Source organism: Ostrea edulis, chromosome 1, assembly GCF_947568905.1.
Source record: "Ostrea edulis chromosome 1, xbOstEdul1.1, whole genome shotgun sequence".
NCBI lineage: Eukaryota > Metazoa > Mollusca > Bivalvia > Ostreida > Ostreidae > Ostrea > Ostrea edulis.
This window is the reverse complement of record NC_079164.1, coordinates 9,297,482-9,317,386: the sequence shown is the minus strand read 5'-3', so window position 1 is coordinate 9,317,386 and position 19,905 is coordinate 9,297,482. Positions and strand designations below refer to the sequence as shown.

The 19,905-nt window shown below is 44.3% G+C and overlaps 4 protein-coding genes across 5 annotated transcripts in view; 3 read left to right on the top strand and 1 right to left on the bottom strand.

Annotated features, from left to right (window-relative positions):
- LOC125664176 (calbindin-32-like) overlaps window positions 1-1,739 on the top strand; it is a 54,378-nt gene extending 52,639 nt beyond the window's left edge. For both annotated transcript variants that reach the window (XM_048896758.2, XM_048896757.2), the window contains one exon: window positions 443-1,739. In XM_048896758.2, coding sequence (XP_048752715.1) covers window positions 443-607 — 165 coding nt within the window. In that variant the 3' untranslated portion in view covers window positions 608-1,739. The remainder of the gene's footprint in view (window positions 1-442) is intronic.
- Window positions 1,740-4,190: 2,451 nt separating this feature from the next.
- LOC130047374 (uncharacterized) lies at window positions 4,191-7,806 on the top strand. Its single transcript, XM_056142170.1, has 2 exons — window positions 4,191-4,978; window positions 5,583-7,806. The coding sequence occupies exons 1-2, from the start codon at window positions 4,191-4,193 to the stop codon at window positions 7,804-7,806; spliced, it is 3,012 nt and encodes a 1,003-aa protein (XP_055998145.1).
- Window positions 7,807-14,926: 7,120 nt separating this feature from the next.
- Window positions 14,927-16,324, top strand: LOC130047373 (uncharacterized protein F54H12.2-like). The gene is made up of 2 exons (XM_056142158.1): window positions 14,927-15,955; window positions 16,085-16,324. The coding sequence occupies exons 1-2, from the start codon at window positions 14,927-14,929 to the stop codon at window positions 16,322-16,324; spliced, it is 1,269 nt and encodes a 422-aa protein (XP_055998133.1).
- A 1,922-nt stretch (window positions 16,325-18,246) lies between these two features.
- Window positions 18,247-19,035, bottom strand: LOC130047371 (uncharacterized). Its single transcript, XM_056142150.1, has one exon. It carries the CDS (start codon window positions 19,033-19,035, stop codon window positions 18,247-18,249), a length of 789 nt encoding a protein of 262 aa, XP_055998125.1.
- Between the last annotated feature and the right edge of the window lie 870 nt (window positions 19,036-19,905).

The following is a 19,905-nucleotide window of genomic DNA, read 5'->3' as shown; positions in this document are numbered from 1 at the left end:
ATCAATATTGCGTTATATTTCCCGCGTTCAATATATAGGCGGATCAAATGTCCAAAATTAGGATGCTTTGATACAGCTCTGTCCTTGTGCTAACTTCGGTTTGTTTGTTTTTTTGTTTTTTGTTTTTTTTTGGGGGGGGGGGGGTCCTGTTTTGGATATAGATACTAATGCCAATACTTTTTTGCTTTGCCCTCAAACACGGTCACGCCGTAAAACATATTACAGTTTATGTCTCCTTGCAAAGAAAAATGATAGACAATTATGAAATAGAGTAAATATAAAAAAAAATTGTTAGCGGCCAATTTTAGACGCTTGTTGTAAATATATCTTGCATGTGTAGATCAAATTACCTGCTGTTCATTGTAACATGCAGAGATGAGTTAGAAATTTTGTTTCGCACTTGGATATGTACAGAGAAAGTATGTATATTATTTTTAAACAGGACTATGACGAAGATGACCTGATTCAGTGCCGAGAGGCTTTACTGCGGGACTGTGACCAGAATCAGGACGGCAAAATCGACTACAACGAACTCAGGATGCTGTTGGTGTCCTACAACCAAGTCTCGGTCGATAATCCGGGCTTTGAGCAAGAAGACTCCTCTTAGATGAAATAGGACTGATGCTAGTAGGATCGTACCCCGATCCCGATGTAATATTCCTATGGGAAATGAGAAGTGTTCACGGTGCCATTTCATTTCTCCTGAGAAGGACATTAGTTGTATTTACTGTACAGTGTTTTAAATTCTTCTTTATGGTATTTTTCCATCTGTCTGTAACGTTTGAAAACACCAACATAGTTTACATGGCGCCAAATGCCGTTACGCCTCGCTGCTTTTCTTGTAGATATTGTACATATAATCAAAATATAAAACGTGTGCCATTGACGTGTCCAACAACTAAAATTTCCGTTGTAGCTGTATCTTTAAACATTTGAAATGTGTGTTATTTGTTTTATTTTAATATTACCCTAGTTGATATAACCATATACAGCGTGCTGATTCACGTGGTCATTTTAGAATTTTGCAACCTTTGTTAAACGTGTGTAATATAATGTAACGCACATTTGGATTAAGATATTGCCTCTAGGCATTGTTTTACGGATTGTTGAAAAGGAATTTACGAATTCTGAAAACAATAATTATTCATTTGTTTTCTCGGTTATCGTGATTTGCTATAGTATAAACGATCAACATGAAGTGTTAAGTAAACATAATGTAATGCACGGTGGTTGCCCTTAGTATTAAACATTATGTTCAACGAGACTACGGTCATCTGTTACAAGGTAATGCATTAATACCCTAAATTTGTGAAATTGATTTCATTATGTATATAGATGTTTGTTTACGACAGAAATGCGTAATTAATTAGCAAGATAATTAGTAATAAAGAGTAGGACCGTACTTAAGAATTTGTTAAGGTGCTTCAAACTCTGTGACTTTGTGGTTGTTGTAAAATTGTTAACTCTCCGTTGTTCTTTTGGATAATTTCATTGTGCTAAGATATTGAATAATTAATATCCCTCAATATATCAAATCCATTTTTGAAGAAAGACAGGGAGAGTATTGAATATGTTTATTTATCCAACGACTTAAGATTTTTCTCTCTCAATTGTAAGTGTGTAGTATTTCATAATTTTTCAAATATTTAAGAAAATGCATAGAATTATACAAATGTATATGATTTCTCTTAGATAATTATGTGGCTTTTTCTTACATGCAGTAAAGCGAAAGAAATTAAGATTTGTTTCTTTGTACCATTATGATATAATCCATTCACGGGTTTTTATGCCCTCGAGATCGAAGATCGGGGGGGGGGGGGGGGGGGGATATTGTTTTTGTCCTGTCTGTCATTCTGTAATTCCGTAATTCATCCTGTCTGAAACTTTAACCTTGCGAATAACTTTTGAACCATAAGTGCTAGAGCTTTGATATTTCACATGAGTATTCCTTGTGACAAGACCTTTTGGTGGGTACTAAACCTTTTGACCTTGACATTTGACCCACTTTTGGAAAAATTGACATTGCTCATAACTTCTAAATGGTAAATATGAGACCTTTCACCTTGCACATGAGCATTTCTTGTGACAAAATATTTCTACTGATACCACGATATTTGTCCTTGTGACCATGGTCATCTCTTGAATTGGCATTTGTGTTTCACATGCACATCTTGTTGTACTTTAATTCTGACAGAGTATACCCTAGTCAGTGAGAAAAAAACGATGGAAATAAATATCAAAACTGAGCAGTTAGAAATATAGAAAATGCATCGGATATAAGATAACATATTGATAACAAGGTCCCGGATGTACGACCCGGAGCTGAGGTATAAATGTCTAGGAGTTGTGTGATTGTCGAAAACCAAAAAGTTCCAATCCGAAACTTGATGAAAATGTCGTTGGTGCAGTAAGTTTGGTATATACATGTATGGTTTGTTACCGAACCACTACTGATGATGACATAGAAGGAATTAAGTGAAAGCTATAGGGGGCTCTATTCACGACCGCCTTATACCTGCCAGGGTCATACGCACTCCATATAAGATGGCTCGATTCACGGCCTCGCACCTCACTGCGTCATACTGACTCCCTATGAGGTGGCTCGATTCACGGCCTCGCACCTCAGTACGTCATACTGACTCCCTATGATGCGTCTCGATTCACGGCCTCGCACCTCACTGCGTCATACTGACTTCCTATGATGTGTCTCCATTCACGGCCTCGCACCTCACTGCGTCATACTGACTCCCTATGATGTGTCTCCATTCACGGCCTCGCACCTCACTGCGTCATACTGACTCCCTATGATGTGTCTCCATTCACGTCCTCGCACCTCACTGCGTCATACTGACTCCCTATGATGTGTCTCCATTCACGGCCTCGCACCTCACTGCGTCATACTGACTCCCTATGATGTGTCTCGATTCACGGCCTCGCACCTCACAGCGTCATACTTACTCTCTATGAGGTGGCTCACAGATATATGGAACAGTAATATCGATCAATTTAAAAATGGCACAAGCACTGGAATAGAAGAATAGTGGAACCAAAACTGTACAGAAAATAACCCAGCATAACAGAAACCTACGAAATTCTACAAACCACTGTCATTCCTCTTCCGAGCCTAAATACGAGACCGCCCTCGAATGAAATCCGCCGTAGTCTGTCTGTCCAGAATGAGCTCGGTTGCATTCAACGTTATGAAAAGAAAATATAGTGAAATATTTTTTATTCCTCCAGTTCACATGTGTTCAGTCTGAAATACGACAATAGCAGGTATACCCCCTCACACTTTTCAATTCGGAGCACACGCACGCTTGTGCCCCATATCCAGTTTTTAGTCTCGGGGGTGGGTGGGTTAAATATTTGTCATTCTGTTGATAATGGCGACATGAATATTAATAAGATCTACTCAGAACTTGGAAAACTTAATTCCTGTATAACCTACAAAATCTTTAGAATCCAGGAGCTTCACGCACTGGGCCCTCACAGGGGCTTCATCTCACGGCAGCTCCTAGACCCCCCCCCCCCCCCCCCCCCCCGCCTATAATGAACTTGCGTCCCCCACTTCAGATCCTAGATCCGCCCTCTTTATATTATGAAATATTAATTCGAGCCAACTTATCCTAGAAAACTGTATGGGGAATTGGAAGTAAAAATAACTAACGTTAGTTTACAGAGTCATCATTATCAAGCATGTAGTTTTCTGCAAAAAAAAAAAAAAAAAAAAAAAAGGGAAAAAGGAGAGTAGTATAACGCGTCCCGATAGGGAGGTCAACTGAGTGCACTTTTTATGCAAATGAGGTCAAGTAAGGGCGTTTTTGATTGGTCAAGCGGTGTTGGGGTCAACGGAGTGCACTAGGACGGGGTCAACCCCAGCAGGGGTTGTAGAGCGGGTGAATAGGGTGGGTTATGGCCGGTGGTCTATGATGCGGTACTTTCGCTTTGAGTTCCTGGAATGAGTTCCTGGTATTTTTCTGAAAATCCAGTGAAATCCTGTGTATTAAATCTAAAAGAATAACAGTGTATTAAATCTAAAAGAATAACACAAGGTTTTAAGTTGACATGTTTATTAAAGAACAATAGTACAATCCCCAGAGGTGGCACGGTCCCTAGTTTTACCCAGCGCTGTCTACAGGTAATATATATATAAAGCGGCGCGCGGTGCATTGGGTGTCACTTTCGACATCATGTCAGACAAGTTACCTACTGGACTTCCACGGAGTTATATTGAACAGCGATTGAGATTTTTGAATGATCAGCTGAACAGACAACGGCAGCGTGAATTACAACTTCGCAGAGAGAATCAACGACGACTACAGTATTTACAGCGGGGAGGGGGGAAAAAGAAACTCATTTCGGATTATTACAAAATTCAACTGGAACGAGGACGTCAATCACGGAAATTTAAAGTCAAGGAAAATGTCTACAATGTTGCTTTCAAACCTATTCCAGAGAAAGAAAATACAACCTTCATTCGTCGGCTCTTCCGGGATATGTTAAAAAATGTGAAACAGGAAATGCAGTGCAATCCCAATGATTATCTACGTTTAAATATTCGGCACCCGTCTCTGGATTCAGCTATTTGGTACGAATTTACGCAGTCCAATCAGCTCAACGAGGACAAAATTCTGAACAAAATAGAATCCGTCCAGCAATCTAAAAAGGAATTCCTAATCACCGACGGGGCAGTGCAGATGGATTTTTTCCATGTCAAATATCCACAAGGCAGCGGGTGCACTAAGAAAAAACATCTACACATGGATAAGGAGAAATTCAAAAACTCCAAGAGAGCGATCGTTCGCATTCAAAATCCTGAGGATTCTCTCTGCTTGTCCCGGGCTATTGTGGTAGCACGTCTACACAGCCAGAAATCAAACGACCCGGCATGGGAAACGAAATGGTTACGCATGAGAAAAGGGGATTTCAAAACGCTCGACCAGAAACGAGAAGCGATAGCCTTGATGGAACAAGCTGGGTGTGTTATGAACCACCCGTGTGGGCCGCGTGAATGGGAGCAATTACAGCACGCGCTCGCCCCACAGTATCGATTGAAAATATTTCAATTCAAAACGAATACAACTCGTTTACGACTGGAACCTATTTACAAAGGACCGGGGTACGGGACTTGTTTGAATATCCTGCTGGATAACGAGCATTACGATGCCATTGTGTCATGTTGGTTACAGTCACATTGAAGATCATCGGACCGTCTGTCCTCATCGATGCTCATTTTGTTTAGCCGATACCCCCTGTACCCCGGACGGGACTCAGACGAATTGCCCTCATTGTAAGGGATTTTTCAGAAATGCAGCTTGTTACCAGACCCACTTGAAACCTTACAGCAGTAATACAACAACCACGGTCTGCAGTTTAATGGGGCGGTGTAACCAGTGTCAGAAATGGATGTCCAAGCAATTATTAAAACGCCACGCGTGTGGGGGTCAAACCGAATGCCGCATCTGTCACAAAGTCGTCACCATGCCTCATCACTGCTTTGTACAGACGAAACCCAAACCTAAGAAAGAAAAAGAAGAAGAAGAGGAGTTGAAAATATACATTTATTACGATTTCGAATGCAGTCAGGAAAACGGTATTCACATCCCCAATTTATGCGTGGCAGAACGTGTGTGTCAACATTGCGACAGTGTGGATATCGACAAGCCCTGTTCTCATTGTGAAGGATTCGGATCACAACGCCGCTTCCTATTTCAAGGCCCCGACACGTTAAAACAGTTTATGGAATGGCTCTTACAGAGCGAGACCGATGAGCAAGGCCATGTGGAACTCAAACACGATGAAGCCACCATCATTGCCCACAATTTCAAAGGATACGATGGGCAGTTTATTTTGAATTACCTGGTGCACACGGCGTGTATCAAACCCACCGTCATCCTGAACGGGAGTAAAATCTTATCCATGCAAGTCTTGGGGTTGAGATTCATCGATTCTTACAACTTTCTACCCTTTGCTCTTGCCAAGATGCCCTCTGCTTTCGGATTAACGGAATTGAAAAAAGGCTATTTCCCGCACTTTTTCAACACGACAGAGAACCAGCAGTATGTGGGTCCTTACCCGGCCGCTCATTTCTACAATCCTGACGATATGTCCACCGCCAATCGTGAAGCCTTCTATACTTGGTACCATCAACAAGAGGGCAAAGTCTTTGATTTCCAGAAAGAATTCTTAGCTTACTGCATCTCGGACGTGGATATTTTACGCCGCTGTTGTGCCCATTTCAAATCCACCCTGTTTGATCTGGTGGAAGTAGACCCCTTTCAAGAATCCATCACGTTTGCCAGCACGGCTAATTTAGCCTACCGACGAGGATTCATGGTTGAAAATACCATCGCCATCATTCCTAATATGGGCTACCGGCCAGCACGACGATATTCAGCTAAAGCTTGCCGATGGCTCGCCTGGTTAGAACATCAACATCACTGCATACGACATGCTAGAAATGGGGGTGAAGTCACGCTTGGACCCTATACAGTAGATGGGTATGATGAGGAATCCCGTATCGTGTACGAATTCTATGGCTGTTACTGGCACGGCTGTCCCACCTGTTACCCGAATCTGTTGACTGACATGCATCCTCATCGTGTTCAGCATACGTATCAAGACCTCTACCTGGACACCTTAAAACGAGCCAGTGCTTTAGAAGACCAAGGCTATACAGTCGTGAGCATATGGGAACACGAGTTTGATCGTCAGACCCAGACCAATGCCGACTTACAGGAATTTTTACAAGGAGTCGATATACAAGATCCTTTGAATCCCCGTGACGCTTTGTACGGAGGCCGGACCAATGCTACACGACTGTATTGTGAGGAGGGTGACATGCGATACGTGGATGTCTGTTCCCTGTACCCGTACGTGTTGAAATACAAGCCATTTCCCGTCGACCATCCCCAAGTCATCACCAGCCATTTCACCGATGTCAGAGACTATTTCGGGCTCATTCGTTGTCGTGTCCTCCCACCCCGAGAGCTGTATCACCCCGTATTACCTTACAAGACCGGGGGCAAATTACTCTTTCCCTTATGCCGCACCTGTGCGGAACAGCGCAACTTAGGACCCGACGAGCGGTGCCAGCACACCGATTCTGAACGCAGTCTCACGGGCACCTGGGTGACCACCGAACTTCACAAAGCATTAGATCTAGGCTATCGTCTCGACCGCATTTACGAAGTTTGGCATTTTGAGAAAACCAGTGACCACTTATTTCGAGCGTATATCAACACCTTTTTGAAAATTAAACAAGAAGCTTCCGGATTCCCCGAGGATTGTCAAACAGCCCAACAGCAGCAACATTACATTGAGGAAATTCAGCAACGAGAAGGCATTGCCATGAATCCGGCCGACATCCAGAAAAATCCGGTCCGAAGAACCATTGCCAAACTCTTTTTAAATTGCTTGTGGGGAAAATTTGCTCAACGATTACAATTACCCAAATCCCTGTATCTCACGGAAGAAGAAGAATTACAACAGAAATTACAAGATGCCACTTTAGAAGTCAAAGGCATCGAACTCTTAGAAAATCGTGAACGCCCCGAATGTGATATGATGCTGATCAATTATCAGGAGAAAGAAGAATTTTTAGAAGACTGTCCCTTTGGAAACGTGGTGCTGGCGTGTTTTACAACAGCTCATGCTCGTTTACAAGTCCATGTCCGCTATCCGCACTTTATTCAACGAACCCGCCAACATGATGTGCGAACCATTCCTCTGGTGAAGAAATACCGCATGGTGTATGATAAACGTCAACGTATTCATGACTATGACACGCTGCCTTACGGGTATTAAAAAGGACATGCTAGAGAAAACCATCAGTCGGCAAAATGACGGACTACGAATCACTACATAACCCGGGTACACCACGTTATGCTCTACTGTCAGATCGAGTAGCGTCGTTTGAAAATGCTCCCGAACACTTGCAGAACCTATTACCTACCATTGCAGAAGCGGGATACTTTTACAAAGGGTACGGGGATAACACGTGCTGTTTTTATTGCAACTTTGGACTTCACCATTGGGGAGCTGTCGACAATCCTTGGATACAACATGCTTATTGGTATCCTCACTGTCCTTACCTGAAGTGTAATAAGGGTAAACAATGGGTACGACAAGCCTTCAATGCCTATGCCCGCGCTAAAGACAGTGGTTGCGATTGGGAAGGCTTACCCTTAGACGCGGCAGGGAATCCAATGTGTACCCAGAAATGTCACATTTGTTTAGAACGAGACTTGAGAATTGCTTTTTTACCTTGTGGTCATTTATGTACTTGTGCTATATGTGCTACGGGACTGAAACAATGTCCTATTTGTAGACATGGTGTTGAGCAAGCTGTACGTATTTTTATTTGTTAATAAATAGATATGATTTTCCTGAACTTGTGTCATTTATCAAGATGTATACCTACGAGACACTTGAGCCTTTTCAGTTGAAACATGAATTTACCATGGTGGTGGCCGGACCCTCTAAATCGGGTAAAACGGAATTTGTGAAGCAACTGGTACAAAATACGCAGTGGATTGCACCGCCTCCCGAAAAGATAGTATGGTGTTATCGAGAATGGCAGTCCGCGTACGAATCCTTACAGGACAAGGTCACTTTTATCCGCAATATACCTCAAGACGATGAGCAGATAGTGGCGGATCTCAGTACGCGTCATCTACTCATTTTTGATGATATGATGGGAGGTAAAGCCATCGAATCGATTGTCGACTGGTTTACGCGCAAAGCGCATCATCGCAATACCAGTGTCATTTATATCACACAAAATCTGTTTGATCGAGCAGTACAACATCGTACCATCAGTCTGAATGCTCACTATCTTGTGCTGTTTAAAAATCCTCGAGATAAATCTCAGATTGGGGTGTTAAGTCGGCAATTACAAATGCCGCATTTACTTCCAGCCTATGAGGACGCCACCCGTGTACCTCACGGGTATTTACTAGTGGACTTGAGTCCTCAGACGTCGGACGATTTAAGATTAAGAAGTCAACTCTTTACCAACTTGGCTGTGCACATGCCCCCGAGAGTATAAATAATGTCACATCATGGGCAGGTGTATCATTCGAAAGACAGTCTTCATCATGGGTAGACCTTCCGCGAAGAGTAAATTAGTCAAAACGTTACGCCGTTTACAACGGGAACGGGATCCCGTTCAACGGAGCCATCTCATTGAATTAGGACGTAGAGCCTTACTCAACTGGTTTGCGATGGGCGCTCGAAATTTATTGCGAGGCGTCTTACCAGGCAATAAAATCACTCAGCGGTTCATTCAATCCCATCGCCAAGACTTGAGTGTCATTGCCGATAAGAAGTCCAATGAAGAAGAGCGTAAAAAAGCCATTTTGAAACGAGGAGGCGCCGGATTCTTAGGAGGGACCATTATCCGTCATTTATTCAAATGGGAAACAGGCCGTAAGCCCCGTGGGGGACAACCCAAGAAAACCAAGAAACCACGGGCTAAGAAAGCTAAAAAATCACCTCAGAGAATTCCTAAACTCATTATTCGCTTACCTAAGAAGACACCTAAGAAGTCCCCTAAGAAATCCCCTAAGAAGACACCTCTCAGGATGAAGAATCCGTTTCCCAATTGGGCTCCAAAGAAAACCCCTCTCATTGTGAAGATGCCGTTTCCCAAGGCCACTCCCCCCAAGGCCACTAAAACGTTAGCCAATCTGAAAGCCGGATTAGCTCAAAAGAAAATGGAACGACCCATGCATGGGCCTATAGGAAGTTCCAGAACCAGTGATACTGCTCTACCGAGTTTTGCTCATACCTTTGGAAGCATGAAATTTCAACCCTTAACCACCTCAACACCGGTTCAGGTGCAAAAGAAATATAAATGTAAATTTTGCCCTCTGGTCTTCAATGCGAGAGAGAACCGCAATCGTCACGAAGAGACCGTCCATCACAAGCGTTTTGATCCTAAACATCCGAGTGCCATTGTCCTGGACTAGGTATAAAAAGGAGGGGTAAGGTGCCCCACCCTTCATTACCATGGCTCATACGAAGAAGTGTGAATGTCGATTACGACCTCATTTACCGCTCTTGCAGACGTTAGCGGCTCCTCACTATTCCAGCAAATTAAAGACAGAGGTGTTGAAACATTGTTCCAATGACTGCATTTTAAAGATTTGTGAGATTGTGTACAATCTATTAAAAGGGGTGATTCCTCTCAATCCTACTCAGAAGCGACAACTGGGTCGAAAGAAACACATCTTAAGACGCTTAGTCCGGACTCAACCCGTGAAAAAACGACGAGGTATACTCATCCACCAAAAAGGATTGGGTTCGTTTGTGTGTGGCAAGATTTGTAAGAAATCATGAGTCGAAAAATGGTATTGGTACCGGAAGCGATGCTCAACGAATTAAAAGGCAAATTACCTAAACCTCCCGAATTTACCTCGACTATTGGTTTACGCAGTGATTTGGACGAGATTGAACATCGAGATGATTTAACCGAGAAAGAAAAAGTGGGGTTGTACGGTCATCAACTTCATCGCTATCGTCAATATTTACAACAAGCTCGACATCCCACCCCAGCGACTCTATCCTCCCCAACCACTGCAACCAGTGCCGCCTCAACACCCACAGCCGCCTCAGCATCCGATGACTTGGAGGAACAGATTATCAAAAGCGTCAATAAACCGGGTCGAAAGAAAGCAGGTTTATTACTCGATCATCTCAAGAAATCCAAAGTGGTGACTTGGAATAAAGAAGGAGAAATCAGCTATAGAGGACGCAGGGTTCCCGATTCCAATATTGTGGATTTAATGACCGAAGCCCAACGACAAAGACCCTTAAGACATCGTGATCCCCCCGCGGGATTAGAGGAATTTGCTCAAGCGTTAAAAGAGACTCATGCTCCCAAAGGATATGTGAACAATCGGGATGTTATAAAAGCCATGGACAAACCAGGGAAAATCAGTACGCCTAGACCTCTAGAGGAAGAGGAGAGCGGATTTCAAGAAATCTCTGGTTTTGACCAATCGTTCTATGAAACTCCCAGACGAATGATGACCCCTAAAAATATCTGGGAGGCCAGTAAAAAGACATCACGTGAAATTGGAAAATGGTTAAATCTACCATGAAAGCAGAACAGATCTTACAGCGACTGTATTACGATCCCAAGACAGGGTATGGGGGAGTCCAGGCGTTGTATCGTCAAGTGCGTCAATTAGGACACAAGATTACCCTGTCTCAAATTCGAGAATGGGTGAAAGCTCAAGATACCTATACCTTGCATAAACCGATACGGAGGAAATTCAAGCGACGACAAACACGAGTGACGGATATGGATGAACAATGGCAATTAGATTTAGCCGATGTCTCCAGCTTGAAACAAGACAATAATGGGTATACGTTTTTATTATGTGCCATTGACGTGCTGTCTAAATATGCCTGGGTCGTGCCTTTAAAACAGAAAACGGGGAAAGAAATGATACGAGGCTTACGAGGGATTTTTCGAGAGGGACGTCGCCCCGTGCGCATTCAGTCTGATCAAGGAAAAGAATTTACCAATAAAGAATTTCGTCAAGCCTTCAAATCCATTCATTTCTTTACGACCCGTAATGCCGAAACCAAAGCCAGTATTGTGGAACGTTTTCAACGCACGCTGAAAGCACGCATGTGGCGGTATTTTACACGTCATAAAACACGACGGTATGTCGATGTCTTGGGGGATCTGGTGTATGGTTACAATCATACCTATCATCGCAGTATCCGGCGAGCTCCTGCTCAAGTCAATGCCAAGAATGTCTTGACCGTATGGAAAACCTTGTATGGAAAACAGAGTGCCGATACCACGAGTCGTTTGCAAGTGGGGGATCGTGTACGCATTAGTAAAGCCAAACGTACGTTTGAAAAAGGATATTTACCGAATTGGACCAAAGAACTGTTTACCATCTCTAGAAAAGTGCCAGGACGAAACGTCTATCGTATTCAAGATGATCACGGGGAAGAATTAGAAGGAACGTTTTACGAGAAGGAATTACAACAAGTGATTAAAGACGATGATGTCTATGAAGTGGAAGAAATCTTAGGGTATAAAAAGCGGCGTGTGGGAAAAAAAGTCATTTCAGAAGTCAAAGTGCGTTGGAAAGGATATCCTCCCAGTTTTGATTCATGGATTCCGCAAGCGGATCTCATTCGGCCATGACCAACCAGTGGACTTTCTTGGGTGAAAAAGTCCCTCGAGCAGAAATTGTGTATTTTGCACAATTATTCCTGTGTTTAACCATCATTATCACTTCGGTCGTCATGTTAGCCTTAGGCGATCCCAATCGCGATTTTTGGATGGTGACCTTAAGTTCTTTGGTGGGCTACGTCATGCCTAGTCCACAAATGACGTTAGCGAGCCCGAGTATAAAACAGGAACGATCTTCTTCAGATTCATCAGTTCACCATGGCTAACACACAGTACGCCTGGAAACAAGAGGGAAAGAAAACGGCATGGTTTGCGGATAAGCAGATGTGTTTGATGCATTGTAAACAACACAAAACGTCCACGCATCCTGTGTACTTGTACAAACGTATACTGATACCTCACGGATGGTCAGCCTTTATCATGAAGACCAAGTATCAAGAGTTTCGCTGGAAAGTCAAAGCCTTCTGGGGATTGATGGGACGACAAGACGAATCCGATTGGACCTTAAATGAGAGTCCTTGGTTTGACCATTCCGAGGACTGTCTCCGACATTTCAAAGACATGATCAATGAAGGTTATGATGTAGCCGATTGCTGGGGAACCCGACACTATCTGGTGATGCGACGACGCTTAGTCCCGAGACGAACACTAGAGTTGGAAGACTCGGATGCGTTGATGTGGGGTGGTGGTGGCCGCGATCAAGAAGAATGAATTGAATGTATTGTCATGTTGTATGTTGTTTCAAATAAAAAATTGTGAAAAAACAAAACGGTGTTGTGTATAAATAGAGAAGGAAACAGAGACAGGGGCTCATTTAAGACATCATGGCTGAAGGAGAAGGGTTTTACATGACTCTGTTGAGTGATGGTTCGATGGAATCGTTTCCGACGAATACGACTGCTCAATTTAAAACGTTATTGCCACACACCATGGACTTAACGGATGGAGCATGGGAAGTCGGATTGACCGAAATGATGTACTCGGCCAACTTACAAAACGTATCGGATAGCGAGGCTTATGTGGACGTTCTCATTCCAGATCCGTATACGAAACATGTCCAAGATCCCAACACTTATAAATGGGAAAGATTTAAGACAGAGAATATGGGTAAAGTCACGATGGCCAGGTGTGAGGTGGTGGTCCCCTGGGATCTGACGCCATGGTCCCATCTCTTTGCGGGAGGGGATAGTTTATTTCCCTTCGATATCATTCGCATTCACTTCCGACCCGGAGCTTATACACAACCTTTGGCGTTAATCAATGAAATCAACGCAGCCTTAAGGAGAACCCTGTGGAAAGTATGGAGTGAGTTAGGGAATCCTAACGACGAGGGGAACAACCAGATCTTAGTGTATCACCCCGAGTACGATCGTGTCGAGTATCAGTTTAATGGGAAAGCACTGAGAACCACCCCCATGTGCATTCGTTTCCCTACACCCTTAGCGTACAAGCTAGGTCTGGATAGTGACAAAATGATCCTGGGCGATGAAACCATGACGAAATGGATCAACGTGAATTACTTGGGGAACACGACCATGGATGTCTACGACAATCTGAAAGCCATGTATGTGTATTGTGACATTGTGGATCCTCAAGTGGTGGGCACCAACAAATTGAAATTATTGAGAGTCGTCCCCTGTACGGGTCAATACGACGATCGACAACAAGCCCGTTGGGAACCGATTCGAGCCGAATATTTGAAACTGAGTAAGAAATATTTCGATACCATTGAGGTACACATCATGAATTCTTTAGGGCGTCCTATGGGGTTTTTAAATGGGCGCTCCTTAGTCAAACTTCATTTCCGCAAAGTGTATTGAAAGATGAAGTACCATCGAGGAGTCAGACGCCAGAAAGGACACGGAATCTGGTTTCTCATTCCGTGGATTGCCAATGCCATTGTGGGTCAAGCGGGCCAGGGAAAGAAGAGAAAGAGACGGCGTAAAAAGTATAAAAAGCGGGTGTAACCCCTAACGAAGTTCATTTACATCAAGATGCACTACCATAAAGGTTTAATACGGCAGCAGGGTCACGGGCTTGGAGCCCTGCTGGGAATAGCCAGCAAAGTGGCGGGTCCCCTGATCAGTGGATTATTAGGTGGAGCCCCCGCACAACAGCAACAACAACAACAACGTCCTGTCTATCAAGAGAGATATTATGATTACGACCGCCCTTATCGCTCTTATCGGAGGAGACGACGTAGAAGCTATCCAACAGAAGAATATGATCCAGAATCTGAAAAGCAGAAGGGAAAAGGATTTTTCACCGATTTACTCAAATCGGGGGCTAAAAGTGCCTTAAAGGCTGCTGCTAAAACAGGGATGGATGTGTTAGATAATAAACGATCACTCAAAGACGCTCTCAAGACACACGGTGCCCAAGCCCTGAAAGAGACAGCAGGGTATGCCCGTAGGCGAAGATCTCGAAAAGCCCCATCCAAACGAGGAAGAAAAGCACGCACAGGAATACTCAGGAAGCCTGGAACCACGACCCTCAAAAGAAAACAGGTGGGAAAACAGGTGGGAATACAGGAAGGAAAAGGATTTGTTAAAAGAAAACAACGTATCTTAGCTCGGGGAGGGCCTCATAAGAGACCTAGGAAGCAACCTAGGAAGCGATCTAGGAAGGGAGGTAGGAAGCTAGTGAAAAGGGGTAAGCCAAAACGCTCTCTGGATATTTTCGACTGAGAACCCTATAAAAAGGGAGTGAGAAGGAGACCAGAACACATTTGATCCCAGTTCACGCTGAGTAACACATCGTTCCAATATGATGCACAGAGAATCTTGCGCTTGTGGTACCAGCAGTTTAGAACTGTTTAAAGTGCCCCCGACCAACGTCACTTTAGAAGATTCGAAATGGATGGAATATTACCCCATTTCCAGTACCCTCAACTCGGATACGGCTCCGATTGAATTTGAAATCAAAGGAGATGAATATCTGGATTTATCCCAAACTTATCTCCAGATGGTCTGTAAATTCACGAAAGCCAATGGAACGAATCTCACAGGAGGCCATTCGACCTCCACCCCCGTGAATAACATTCTCCATTCCTTGTTCAGTGAAATCGATGTCAGTCTCAATGGAAAAGTCATTACCCCGGGGACGGATACTTATCCCTACAAAGCGTATCTGGAGAAATTGTTGTCTTATGCACCAAAGACTCTGGAAACCCAGATGAGAGCCTGTAGCTTGTGGGAAAAAGATACGGCAGGACATATGGATGAGGTCAAATTAGAAGATCTGGCTCAAACTCCTGTGGAATTTCCAGTAGTGAATAACAAAATCAGCATCGCGGCCGTCATTCCGACTCCCGAGTATCCGGATGATTCCAAGAATGTAGGGTTGAGAAAACGTCACGAGAAGATTACAGACAGTAAGGAGATCGTGTTGATGGATCGATTACATCTGGATTTGTTTGAGCAAGAGAAATGTCTCCCTAATGGCTTGGATGTCCGTCTCCGATTCAATCGCGCTCGACCCCAGTTCTACATGATGACCGCTGCCGGGAGTAGTGGGAAAGTGGCCATTCAAAGTATGATCTTGTGGGTGAGGAAAGTCAAACCTGTGCCGAGTATCATTAATCTCATCAATCAGCAACTGAGTACTCAAACGGCGAAATATCCATTGAGACGAGTGGAAGTGAAAACCTTCACCATTCCTAGTGGCACCCAATCTAAAATCACCGATCATCTGTTTCAAGGACAGATGCCTAAACTGATCGTGTTGGGCTTTGTGGACAATGCGGCTTTTAATGGGGATAATACCAGAAACCCCTTTCATTTCCAAAATGAGAGAGTCAAGAAATTAGAAATCAGTATCAATGGAGAAATGATGGAAACCCGACCTTTGGAACCTAATTTCACCGACGATCAGTACCTGAGATCGTATTTGAGTCTGTACAAAGGCTTGGGAAAATTAGGTCAGGACTGGGCTCCGGACATTACCCTGGAAGAGTATAAAAACGGTTACACCCTCTGGTGTGTGGATTTCACGAAAGATCAAGAAGCCCAGACGGATAAATTTCATCTCATACAGACGGGGAACTTGAGAGTGGAAGTGCAATTTGCCGCCAACGTAGCCAGGACCTTAAACTGTGTGGTGTATGCCGTGTTCGACAATCTGCTAGAAATCAACAAACAACGAGAAGTCAGTATCGATTACTAAGAGAGAGATGGATACTCAGCAATTGAGAGATGTTTTACAACGAGATTTAGGACCGGCGTTTGCAGGTGTGTATCCTCGAGATGTCATACCTGAGCTGTTACCTCATCACAAAGCCATCGTGGTGAATACAGACCCTCACGATCGCCCTGGAGCGCATTGGGTCTGTTTGTATTTGAGTAGCCCTACCGTCGAATATTTTGATTCTTACGGATTACCTCCCAGCCATAAAGACATCCAAGACTTTATTCAACGCCACGGAGAGACTTGGATTCATAACACCCATTGTTATCAAGATTTGAATACGGATGTCTGTGGACAATACTGTGTGTATTTTTTACATCAACGCCATCGCCATAGAAGCACCGTACGAGAATGGTTACTTCCCTGGAAAGGCACAGCCTTACAACGCGATCGTTTTGTGGCGGATTGGTTTAAAGAGACCTTCCGTAAACCGAGAACCCATCAAGGACAAACTTGTCAATGTCAAAGACTGAATGTATTGTAAACTATGTTATTGTTATTGTTCATAGTTGGAGTTTAATAAAACGTTGGAAAAAAAAAAAAAATTTTCTTGTCATTGTAATCAACCATGTCTTTTCAAAAAGAATGGGTAGCCCTGAAAAGGGCTGTTTTCTTTCTCTCTCTGTTCTTGGTCTTTTCTCTTCTTCTTCTTCTCTCTTCTCCTTCTTCTCCTTCTCTTCTTCTTCTTTTCTTCTCGGTCCCCCTCACTGTCTGTTCTTCTTCTTCTTTCTTCTCTTCTTTTTCTGCTCCTCCGGGGGTTGCTCGTGGTCAAACACAAAAACGGGCAACCAGCCGTGTTTAAAAAACAATCTCCCCGGAGGCCGTTGCACCACTTCTAACTCTGCGTCCCAGTTTTCCTCTGGCGGGGGCAGATCCTGGCTCATGGGCGGTGGGGGAAGAGCCTCCCGTGAGGCCGGCGGGGCAATCTCTTGCTCCCAATCCTCCTCCCATTTGATACAATAATCATTCACTGTAGGGTCTGGTCCTACTCTACGGCTCATGGTTCTGGTTCCTTTAAAAAATCGGAATGCCCAATTTTTGACGTTGCGCTCGTTTAAAAAGGCGAGAGCGCGGACGTCCTCGAAAACATCCCCTACCTCAGATGGCTGACGTCATGTTGATGACTCATCAAAAAACACTATATAAATAGGTCACTTGTTACCATTTTTCTCAATCATGTCGTTTGAACGGTACGCGGATGATGAGAAAGATGTACTAGTGTGTGGGTATTGCCGAGGACCTTGGAGCACTTGTGGCTGTTTTCATTATAAAAAAGAAAACATCCTGGCCAAACAGAAGTGGATAGAGAGATTGGCAGAGCTGACGTTTTATCCCTTTGTCTATAAATGTTGTGGTCACACTAGAGAACCCTGGCTAGAGTGTAAGTGTCCGCAGCATTGTACCATCACCCCTGAAGAAGAAATAGCACATAAGGACTGTACCTGTGAGATCTGTCAGGAGTTTAGAGAGCGCTGGACTCAGAGAAAGTTTGATCCCCGGGTGTTTCAACATTGTCCTTACAGTCAAGAACCCTGGTCAACGTGTACCTGTGAGACCTGTCAACCACCATGGCGGTGACGGATCTACGAGGAGATGTATTATCTCTACCTTGGGTGGATGCTATTGTACAACAATGTTTAACGGTGAAACCTCATGGATTAGCCGGAGGCAATTGGACTCATTATAGACAATGGATTTGTGACTTTGCTTATCAGTATCATAAACATGTGTACATTGTCAAGAAAATGTAACTTTATTATAGCTTTATTCTAGCTATTACTTGTGTTAATAAAAACTTTTTTAAAACAAACTTGTGTGTTTCTTGATTTTTGCCATAAAAAGTGTCTTTTCAAAAAAGTTGGTGGCCCTGAAAAGGGCCGTTTGGTCCTAAGGACCGACTTTCATTCCCTGCTTCCGGTAAACCGGCATAACGGGCACCGTCCCCGGGTGTGTCGCCGCTCCTGTAACTCTTCCACGCACGAGCAGCAAGCTGGGCGCTGCCCACATCCCCTACACGTAATTCCAGAGTGTACCCTGTCTTGCCAGCAGACAGGACACTTAAACCAGATGGGAACCGCCCTATCTGCCCAGCCAGGGACAGTCATAGGGTGGTTCCTCGGGGGATGAGTTGCCACCGGTGCGTGGGTTGGTCTCGGTGGTGGAGTCCTCCCTGCAAACCGGATGGTAGGTGGTGGGGGTCTTGCAGGGGCTGCTGGTCTCGGTGGTGATGACGTGGCTGCCACCAACAGCGACGGACTCTGGGCTGGACTGGGAGGTGGTGCGGGGGACGGTGACCGCGGTGAATACTCCACCGGTGACGCTGGTGAGTCGCTCATCGGCACCGGGCTGTATTCCACTGGTGCCGATGGGATCGCTGGTGGTGGTGTTGTAGGCGTCACCGGGGAGTAAGGTGGTGGTGGTGAGGGTGGCTGTGGGGCCCGTCGGCGCGGTCTCGTGGCCGTGGAGATTCGAGCGGTGCGGCGGCGGGGTGCCCTCCCTTCATACTCGGCCCGCACCCGGCAGATGATCTCACGGACCCCACTCTGGTCGAAAGGGGAGAAGGTGCTCAGGTCGTTCTCAGAACGCACGACCCAATTCTCCCCTACCCGTTCCTCAGCCACCACTAGGAGCCGGTACCGGAATCCAGGCAAGGTCTGGAAATTGTAGAGCGGGTCTCTTCTTGCAGACATTCTTCTTTCTTCTTAAATAATCTTCAAAAATCTTCTACAACTGTGCTGGATCACCAGTGAAGCGAACTGGCGAGTGCGCCGGTATATATCAGGAAAGCGCGGACCTCCTCGAAAACATCCCTCGCTTCGGAGACGAAGCCAAGATGGTGGCCGTCAAAATGGCGGATTTGTGCTTTCGAGTAGAGAGTTTTTTCTCATTGTCTTTTTCTAGACATTCGATATCTGTGCAAGGTAGATTTAATCTGATAGATTCTGAGACGGCGAATGCGTTAAACTTATTTTTATTTTGCTACGTCGCATAGTTTTCAAAGAAACAGCGGTTAAAGAGGTCGAGTCGAGGTTCAATGTTTCTTCACCCCCTCTTTAAAAATTTATTTCTCGACCATGTACATCCCTAACAACATCTCATAAGGTCTATTCGATAGAAAACACCTTATTTGATTCGATTTTCACTCTACCTTTAGGATTTTCTGGATTCCTCAACAAATAAACCCTTCTCTGAGAGACTCAACCAAACACAGCTTTCGTGTAAACAATTTTATTCATGTCACATATTTCAAATACATAACTCCCACACACAACACCAATGCACATGTCTTTTTAAAATAGGGTCCAACATTTTTTCCATTTCTCGAATCCTGCGTTGAAATCGATATCGATCAGCAGCTACAGTCATCCAGATACTTGTCCGGTCTTCTTCGGGTAACAGATGCACTTCATTTTGATCCAGATTAAAAGTCACACGTTTAACTTGACGTACATCTCTCGAAGACATCGTAGTCTGATTTTCTCGATTTCTGCTCTGTCTGTGGGTCGAATTCGTTTCAATTCCTGGCCCATTAAATGAATCAGTACTAAGGCTTGCGGGGT

Excerpts from the sequence above, each read along its gene's own strand:
- LOC130047371 (XM_056142150.1), bottom strand. The coding sequence starts at position 19,035 with ATGTCTGCAAGAAGAGACCCGCTCTACAATTTCCAGACCTTGCCTGGA.
- LOC130047374 (XM_056142170.1), top strand. The coding sequence starts at position 4,191 with ATGTCAGACAAGTTACCTACTGGACTTCCACGGAGTTATATTGAACAG. Across the intron at positions 4,979-5,582 it reads GCCTTGATGGAACAAGCTGG|TCAGGAAAACGGTATTCACA; the intron begins GTGTGTTATGAA and ends TTTCGAATGCAG.
- LOC130047373 (XM_056142158.1), top strand. The coding sequence starts at position 14,927 with ATGATGCACAGAGAATCTTGCGCTTGTGGTACCAGCAGTTTAGAACTG. Across the intron at positions 15,956-16,084 it reads TTCATTTCCAAAATGAGAGA|GACTGGGCTCCGGACATTAC; the intron begins GTCAAGAAATTA and ends AAATTAGGTCAG.